General features: G+C 41.1%; 1 protein-coding gene across 1 annotated transcript in view; it reads right to left on the bottom strand.

The window, feature by feature from the left end:
- Positions 1–9,674, bottom strand: part of Pmpcb (peptidase, mitochondrial processing beta subunit) — a 17,323-nt gene that overhangs the window by 4,815 nt on the left and 2,834 nt on the right. The window contains exons 3-9 of the mRNA XM_021190580.1: positions 9,511–9,597; positions 8,826–8,955; positions 6,479–6,677; positions 5,973–6,052; positions 4,852–4,964; positions 3,962–4,105; positions 3,321–3,481 (exon numbers count right to left, since the gene is read on the bottom strand). Coding sequence (XP_021046239.1) covers positions 3,321–3,481; positions 3,962–4,105; positions 4,852–4,964; positions 5,973–6,052; positions 6,479–6,677; positions 8,826–8,955; positions 9,511–9,597 — 914 coding nt within the window. The remainder of the gene's footprint in view (positions 1–3,320; positions 3,482–3,961; positions 4,106–4,851; positions 4,965–5,972; positions 6,053–6,478; positions 6,678–8,825; positions 8,956–9,510; positions 9,598–9,674) is intronic.

The following is a 9,674-nucleotide window of genomic DNA, read 5'->3' as shown; positions in this document are numbered from 1 at the left end:
TTAATATACGGAAATCCATCAATGTAATCCACTACATAAACAAACTCAAAGAAAAAAAACTACATGACCATTTCATTACATGCTACAAAAGCATTTGACAAAATTCGACATTCTTTCATGTTAAAAGTCTTGGAAAGATCAGGAATTCAAGGCCCATACCTAAACATAGTAAAAGTAATATACAGCAAACCAGTAGCCAACATCATACTAAATGGAGAGAAACTTGAAGCAATCCCACTAAAATCAGGGACTAGACAAGGCTGCCCACCCACTCTCCTCTCCCTATCTATTCAATAAGTACTTGAAGTTCTAGCTAGAGCAATTAGACAACAAAAGGAGGTCAAAAGGATACAAATTAGAAAGGAATAAGTCAAAATATCACTATTTGAAGATGATATGATGGTATACTTAAGAGACCCCAAAAACTCCACCAGAGAACTCCTAAACCTGATAAACAACTTCAGCAGAATGACTAGATATAAAATTAACTCGAACAAATAAGTAGCCTTCCTATACTCAAAGGGTAAAAGGGCTGAGAAAGAAATTAGGCAAACAATACCCTTTACAATAGTCACAAACAATATAAATTATCTTGGTGTGACTCTAACCGACAAATGAAAGATCTGCATGACAAGAACTTCAAGTCTCTGAAGAAAGAAATCTAAGACCTCAGAAGATAGAAAGATCTCCCATGCTTGTGGATTGGCAATAGTAAAATAGTAATATAGTATTAATATAGTAAAAATGACCATCTTGCTGAAAGCAATCTACAGATTCAATGCAATCCCATCAAAATTCCAACTCAATTCTTCATAAGAGTTAGAAAGAGCAATTCTCAAATTCATTTGGAATAATAAAACACCTGGGATAGCGAAAACTATTCTCAACAATAAAAGAACTTCTGGGGGAATCACCACCCCTAACCTCAAGCTGTATTACAGAGAAATAGTGACAAAAACTGCATGGTATTGGTACAGCGACAGGCAGGTAGATCAATGGAATGAAGACCTAGAAATGAACCCATACACCTTGATCTTTGATAAAGGAGCTAAAACCATGCAGTGGAAAAAAGACTGCATTTTCAACAAATGGTGATGGTTCAACTGGTAGTCAATATGTAGAAGAGTGCAAGTCAATCCATTCATATCTCCTTGTACAAAGCTCAAGTCCAAGTGGATCAAGGACCTCCACATAAAACCAGAGACACTGAATCTAATAGAAGAGAAAGTCAGGAAAAGCCTCGAACACATGGGCACAGTGGAAAATTTCCTCAATAGAACACCAATAGCTTATGAGCTAAGATCAAGAATTGACAAATGGGACCTCATATAATTGAAAAGCTTCTGTAAGGCAATGGACACTATCAATAGAACAAAATGGCAACCAACATATTAGGATTATCAATCCTACATCCAATAGAGGTCTAAAATACAAAATATACAAAGAATTCAAGAAGTTAGACTCCAGGGCTGGTGAGATGGCTCAGTGGGTAAGAGCACCCGACTACTCTTCCAAAGGTCCGGAGTTCAAATCCCAGCAACCACATGGTGGCTCATAACCATCCGTAACAAGATCTGACTCCCTCTTCTGGTGAGTCTGAAGACAGCTACAGTGTACTTACATATAATAAATAAATAAATCTTTAAAAAAAAAAAAAAAAAAAAGTTAGACTCCAGATAACCAAATATAACCCTATTAAAAAATGGAGGTCAGAGCTAAATAGAGGATTCTCAACTGAGGCATCTTGAATGGCTGAGAAGCACTTAAAGAAATGTTCAGCATCTTTAGTCATCTGGGAAATGCAAATCAAAATGACTCTGAGATTCCACCTGACACCAGTCAGAATGGCTAAGATCAAAAACTCAGGTGACAGCAAATGCTGGCCAGGATGTGGAGAAATAGGAACACTCCTCCATTGCTGGTGGGATTGCAAGCTGGTACAACCACTCTGGAAATCAGTCTGACGATTCCTCAGAAAATTGGAAATAGTACTACCTGAGGACCCAGCTATATCACTCTTGGGCATATATCCAAAAGATGCTCCAACATAGTGGACACATGCTCCACTATGTTCATAGCAGCCTTATTTATAACAGCCAGAAGCTGGAAGCAACCCAGATGTCCCTCAACAGAGGAATGGATACAGAAAATGTGGTACATTTACCCAATGGAGCTATTAAAAACAATGACTTCGGGCTGGAGAGATGGCTTAGCAGGTAAGAGCACTTACTGCTCTTCCAGAGGTCAATTCCCAGCAACCACATGGTGGATGAAAACCATCTGTAATGGGATCTGATGCTCTCTTCTGGTGTGTCTGAAGACAGCTACAGTGTACTCATATAAATGAAATAAAGCTTTAAAAAAAATTACTTCATGAAATTCACAGGCAAATGGATGCAACTTGAAAATATCATCCTGAATGAGGTAACCCAGTCACAAAAGAACACACATGGCATGTACTCACTGATAAGTGGATATTAGCCCAAAAGTTCAGAATACCCAAGACAAGTCACAGACCATATGAAGCTCAAGAAGAAAGACCAAAGTGTGGATGCTTTAGTGCTTCTTAGAAGGGGGAACTAAATACTCACAGCAGGCAATATGGAGTGTGAAGCAGAGACTGAAGGAAAGGCCATCCAGAGACTGTCCTACCTGGGGATCCATCCCATATACAGCCACCAAACCTGAATGCTATTTCAGATGCCAGGAAGTGCTTCCTGACAGGAGCCTGATATGGCTTCCTCCTGAAAGGCTCTGCCAGAGGCTGACAAATACAGAGGCACATGCTCGCAGCCAACCATTGGACTGAGCGAGGAGTCCCCAAAGGAAGAGGTGGAGAGGGACTGAAGGAGCTGAGGGGTTTTCAGCCCTATGTGGGGAACAACAATCAACTGGTCAGACTCCCTGGAACTCCGGGGGACTGGGCCACCAACCAAAGAGTATACGTGGAGGGACCCATGGATCCAGCCACATATGTGTCAGAGGCTTTGTTGGACATCAGTGGAAGAGCGGCCCTTGGGCCTGAGGGTGATGCCCCAGTGTAGGGCAATGCCAGGGCAGGGAGGCGGGAGTGGGTGGGTGGGCAGGCCCGGGAGCACCCTCATAGAGGCAGGGGGAGGAAGGATGGGATAGGGGTTTCTGGAGGGGAGACCTGTAAAGGGGATAACATTTGAAATGTAAATAAATTAAAATATTCTATAAAAGAAGAAGAAAAAAGAACTGTGCATCCACTTTAAAAGCTAAAGTTACCACCATTAGGAAACTGGCCTAAAACACCACATTCTTGGTAGACTTTTTAACTATTTAGAGCTTTTTCTCACCATTCTTTTTGTACAACGTGCAGCATGTCAGCAACCGTGGCTTGTTCACAAACCATATAGAGTCCCCATAATCCTGTGTCTGTATATGAAGTATTGAAGGACTGGAAGCTGTGGCAAAGATTGCCATGGCAAGTGAGCTGGGCCAGCTTGCTAGATAAATTCTGAAAAGGAGAACAATTTAACTGGATTTGTGACCTGGGCACATGGACCCAAATCCCCACTCCCTCACATGCTCTCACAGTTAGAGAACCTACATGCAAAGAAATATATTTACTCAGTACTTATTAGTACACTCAGTGTGTGCTAATGAAAAGAACATGCTAAGATGCTTAGAAAGTCAGACCCCGACACTGACACAGACATGTGAACAGCTATGATTACCACAGTACCTACTATGACTACTATAACATTAAAAACCTATTCTTATGCCCTTATTTTACGAGCTATCCTGCTACCAAACAGTCTGACAAAGACCTTTTTATTTTTGGCCTGGCTTAGGTACAATCCAAGATGAGTTAATATTAAGTCAAAAGTCATGATAATCTATTTTTGTCACTTTGAATACTGAAGAGTCTTACAAGGAATTTACATTTAGACAATTTTCATTATTATCATGAAAAGTTACTTCAAAAACCACTTACCATTCCACCTCCAAAAGAGCGATCCCAGTTGCCTATCAGTGTGTTTGCGACCATGAGACAGATGGTGTCTGGGTGTGCCCAACCAACTGCTTCAATAGCTATCGCAAGGTGCGCCAATGGCATCTTGTCATCCCTCACCCGAATCTAGGTAAGAAGAAGCAAAACAGCTAGTTACGTCAGGATGGTCCTACAGAGCACGTGGATTACCAAGAAAGAAAAATATGTTAGTCTTATTAACTGCGATGTTAAAATGCTCACTGTGACTCTTGACTTAGCTATCAGGCAATATTACACTGTGTGGTTCAGATGATTTTTCTGAGTTACAAAGTAAGTTTTTTTCATTGGACCATCTTGTTTAAAATTCCACCTGGTCAAAAGAAGTTCCCTTATTTTACCAATATCTTATATGGTTTTATTAATCCAAATTTAAATCTGTACTGGCGGTATAAATCTGTGTGGCTGCCAATATCAGACCTCTTCCCACAAATTAGTATAAGCATTATAATGTGGCAAACTAGGCCTGATGCATAACCCTGTAATTAAGAAGCAGATTTGCTGCAAGTTTTGGCTCTAATAGCAATCCCCTCAACTGTACCTGTGGGGCAGCAATGAAGCCGAGAACACACCCAATTCAAAAGCAAAAACCCAGCCTTTTTAGTTATAAGGTAGCCTTCATACTCAACACATTCTAACTTTGCATTGTGTAAAAGAGGATGTCAGACTCCTTGCAATGGGAGGCTTAGGTGGCTGTGAGCTGCCCAGTAAGGATGGTAGGAACCCAACTCTGGTCCTCTGAGCGCAGCAAGCACTTTCAGACCACTGAGCCATGTCTTCAGCTCCTTTATACTCAGACTTCCAAAGGCCAATTTCTAACTAAGAGCTTACCCTACCTCACTTCCAGTGAATTTGCAGGGAGGCAGAGCTGGTATATCTCCTTTGTGTGTGCTCAAAGAGTCACCAAAATGAAACTTTGCTAACTCCAGCAGTTCGTTATGGCAAACACCTAAAGCAAGAGAAAACATTTCCTTATGCATCTAAGAGCAATACAATCAACTCAAGCCAACCAGCTGCAGTAGTATGCGCCACAGTATGCCTGACAATAATGGGATGCTCTTCACTCACACATGAAGACCTTCCCTTCGCTAAGCCATTTAAATACGTATTTGGTATATTACAGCTATACTTCCTGATGGTTAAGGACTAAATGGGAGCTGAGACAAGAAATTAGAAAGGGTCAGGAGAGACTTAAACTGGCCCACTGATTTAAACACCAACCCTTGTAAGCTACAACATTTATAAAATCATCAGGCATGGTGGCCTCAGCTGCACCAGCACTCAGAAGACTGAGGTAGGAAGATGGCTACAAGTTCAAGGCCAGCCTGGGCTATATAACAAAACTGTTTCAAAACAACAAAAAAAAGGTATAAGCCAATAAAACAAATGCTAATAATATAGAACACACCATCAACTTCAGCAATGTCCAAATGAACCTATGGACCAAATAAAATTTGCTGTTAATAATGGCAGTGAGGCCTCAACTAGCCAGGGCAGTTTCCAGTGTCTAAGCCCCGTACCCAGTCTTGAGTTAATTTTCTTACATTCACAGACTTCACATGCCCTACGAAAATCTATGCCACCTACATGGTTTGATAAATCACACATTCACACGACTCTGTGGTCTTCCCTGTGCAGTACTAGTTGTTCCTGAGTGCACGGCTGAGCACATGAATGGATATACCCATTCCAGGCTTGACCATGGATGGAGCTTCTTCTCAACTAAAGAGTTCAAGACTCTATACAACACTGTGTGTCATCCAAGGTAACGTATCCCAGCTTGGTCGTTAGTCTTGGTCTTCTAAGTAAATCCCCTGCGTGGACATTTATTTACACCCTGAATGAATTGTTAAATTTTCCTGAAAATGAAGACTCCTAGGGGTCTGGTCCCAAGGTTCCACATTTTCCTGACAAGTAACTTTACTATTTTCAGGGTGTGTCCCGAAACATAACTAACCTCCGGCGGCAGCCAGCACGATTCTTGGTCCCTTGTAGTGTGTGGTTATGTAATCCACCAAGTCCTTACGGTTTATAGATCTGTAAACAGAGTAAGGAATGAGATTTGTTTATTCATTTTCTTTTACAGATAGGGTCATTCTGTAGCCCAGGCTGACCTAGAACTCACAGCACAATTCCTGTCTCATAGGCCACCACACCTACAAGTAAAGCAACTTTAACAGAAGTACGCAGCACAGATCTTCACACCCTGTGTGAGACACACTTAAAGGTATCTAAGTGCTTGAAGCAGTCACAGACAGAGGCCACAGGTAGCAAAAGCCCTGCCCTTTATACCAAGAAAGACATGCGCACCAACATTCCTAGCTTCATTCCCAAGTTTCTAAAAACAATTTTAAGCTATCAGGCTGAGAATTATCAGTGAAAATGTGTGTTCTGAAACACACATTTTTGGTTGGTATATGTCATAAGTTTTGTGCAAAATCTTCCTGTGCGAAATACACCTACTTGATATTTTCAGTTGGTCCCAGAATTGTCCGTCCAAGTGCAGTATTTTGATAGGCTGTTGCATGAAGATAATCAAAAACAACTTCCTGCAAGTTGGTTTCAACTTCCTGCATCTCTCTCAGGATTACTCCACGCTCACGTTCAATCTCTGCTTCTCCCAATGTGCTGTTCTGAATTATGTCAGCAAGAATTTCTACAGCTAATTGAAAATAGCAAAACAAACAAACAAACAAACAAACAAAACCCCAGAAGAAACACAAGCATTAAACTCTCGTAAACCCACATCGGAAACCATGGCACTAACCACCATTCAATACTGAGCAGGCTTATTTAACTTAGTTAGCACACTAAAATAAATAGAAAATAGAGACCCTGTGATACAAAAGAACTTGGAGAAAATCCTAAACACGATCACTTTATAACCTGGCTGTTACTATAGACGGTTCTAAATGAAAACTATGAAGTAGCTAGGAGGCGGTAGCCCAGCACTCAGGAAGCAGAGCCGGCAAAGCTCTGAGGTTGAGGCTAGCCTGGTCTACAGAGCGAGTTCCGGGACAGCCAGGCACATGGGTACAAACACTTCTACCCATTTTCACATAGCAACGAAGCTGCAAAGAATCGCTATACCCAAAATATGCCTTCAGGAGCTGCTTACAGAATTGTATCTGTTCAAGCCTTAACAAGGCAAAAAGCCAAAGGTGAAGTAAATTTTATGGAAAAAAAATCTCCAAAAAGGATAAGGCTGATTTACTTCACTGTGATAGCAACATAAATTGTATTAAAGGTAAAATGAACGTATACCCCTTGGTTTCCTTGCTCTGCGCTAGTGTGAATTTCTCTCCCTTGCTTCAGTTCACTTCACAGGGCCTTGTCTGAGCCAACTAACTTCAAATACTAAGAACAGGATAAAACAGGCTATGGAAGAAGGCTCATAGTGAGATGATTGTGAAAAGGGGAAATTACCAATTTCATTTTTTTAAATCATCATCAATAAAACCCAGATGGGAAAATCATAACCCAAGAGAGGAAATGGGGGAGCTGTAGACAGCTGGGGCCAGGACCCCTTTGCCAAGACCCTAATTTATGTGGGACTGGGAGTCTAGACTGAAGTTTCTAAAGTTTCTAATTGTTTGAAACAAATGTTTCCTCAGAATGTCTATCTCATTCTCTATGTTGGTAGAGCAGGACATATTCTTCACTGAGGCTGTCCAAGTTTCTTAAGTCAAGAATGGACGAGCATGCTGGGCGGTGGTGGCCCACTTTAATCCCAGCACTTGAGAAGCAGAGGCAGGTGGATTTCTGAGTTCGAGGCCAGCCTGGTCTACAGAGTGAGTTCCAGGACAGCCAGGGCTACACAGAGAAACCCTGTCTCGAAAAACAAACAAACAAAAAAAGAATGGATGAGCATAACAATCTGGCCATAATCTAGAGGCAGGAGCACTTATAATCTAATGCTAGCCAGAGACATGAGGATTCATAAAACTTGCTGGCCAACAATCTAGATAAATCTGAGTGAGCCAGGTTCTGGGAAAGATATAGCTCAAAAATTAACATGGAGAGCAACTGATGTCAATCACTGGCTACACGTCACACAAAGAGTCTTTGTGTGGGTTACCAATCACATGACAGAACTGACAAAACTCTATAGTATCTAAAATTTTAGAGGAGTACAACTGATTACAACAATGCAGCTATAAAAGTTAATAACTGGACTGGAGAGATGGCTCTAGGGGTAAAGAGAACCGACTGCTCTCCCAAAGGTCCTGAGTTCAAACCCCAACAACCACATGGTGGCTCACAACCATCCGTAATGAGATCTGACTCCCTCTTCTGGAGTGTCTGAAGACAGCTACAGTGTAATTACATATAATAAATAAATAAATATTTTTTTAAAAAAGTTAATAATTTTGTTAATTAACTTTGCAATGCTATTTTGTTTTCCACTGGGAAAAATGTTTTCTGTAATTAACATACTCAAGATCTATACAAATTGCTGTGCTATTCTATCAAAACAATTATTTATTTTTTACAAAACAAAATTTTCAATTTTGCTAATATAATCATTAATAAGTAAGCACTTCTTAATTTTCCTCAGGACTAATAGTTTTGCAATCAAGAAATAAAAGTGATTAAGACTGAGGAAGAACTATGTTTAAATCAGGTGTAAGAATCCTTTTAGTTCAAGTCTTCAATCTGCACTTAGAGGAAAAATTAAAACAGGTGCCTCTCTGGGGTTTCTGTTGTTTTGCTTTTTACATTTCTCTGTCTTGCAATAGCTATACAAAGCCACAGTGCTGCATTAGATTTGAACCCTATGAGAATCACATTCCGGCAGCATAGACAGTACCTCTTGGCAAGTCTCTCGAGAATGCTTTGGCGTAGTAGACAGTCTGTTCTCGGGAGGTATAGGCGTTAAGATGAGCACCCATATTCTCAATCTCAAGTTCAAGGTCTAACTGGGACCTCTTTTTAGTGCCCTTGAAATAAAGGAGAAAGCACAGTTAGGATACTCTCCTTTTACCCTTCATATAGTCTAAACGTATCAGATAATAGGTACACTGAACAGAACCCAGCGCCACTCATGCAAAGACAAGTTTGTAAAGTATACTAGGTTTCAAAAAATACCCATTAAAAATGGCTTGTGTGGGCTGGTGAGATGGCTCAGTGGTTAGGAGCGCTGACTGCTCTTCCAGANGTCCTGAGTTCAAATCCTAGCAACCACATGGTGGCTCACAACCATCTGTAATGGAATCCGATGCCCTCTTCTGGAGTGTCTGAAGATAGCTATGGTGTACTTGTATAAATAATAAATAAATAATGTTTAAAAAAAAAAATGGCTTGTGTATATCCCAAAAGAGAACCCTTCAATGTCAGAAAGTAATTATCATTAATTATTTGAAATACAACACTGAGGAAATAAAACCGGCACACAGCATGTTATGAAGCAGCTCTTGTCCCTATGGCACAGTGTCTGTGCTGACACCCGGCCGCCCTCTCCTAGAGACCGCTCGGGGAGCAGCCCTGCAACTTGCCTTGAAGGCCATGTGCTCCAGGAAGTGGGCGGTGCCATTGTTCTTCTCATTCTCATAGCGACTTCCGGCATCGATCCACAGCCCGACCTGAAGGAAGTCCAAGAAATGAGACAAATTCCCTGCATCTGGCTGTCCTGGAACTCACTCTGTAGACCAGGCTGGCC

Source organism: Mus pahari, chromosome 2 (genome assembly GCF_900095145.1).
Source record: "Mus pahari chromosome 2, PAHARI_EIJ_v1.1, whole genome shotgun sequence".
Taxonomy (NCBI): domain Eukaryota; kingdom Metazoa; phylum Chordata; class Mammalia; order Rodentia; family Muridae; genus Mus; species Mus pahari.
This window is presented reverse-complemented; position numbering and strand designations above follow the sequence as displayed.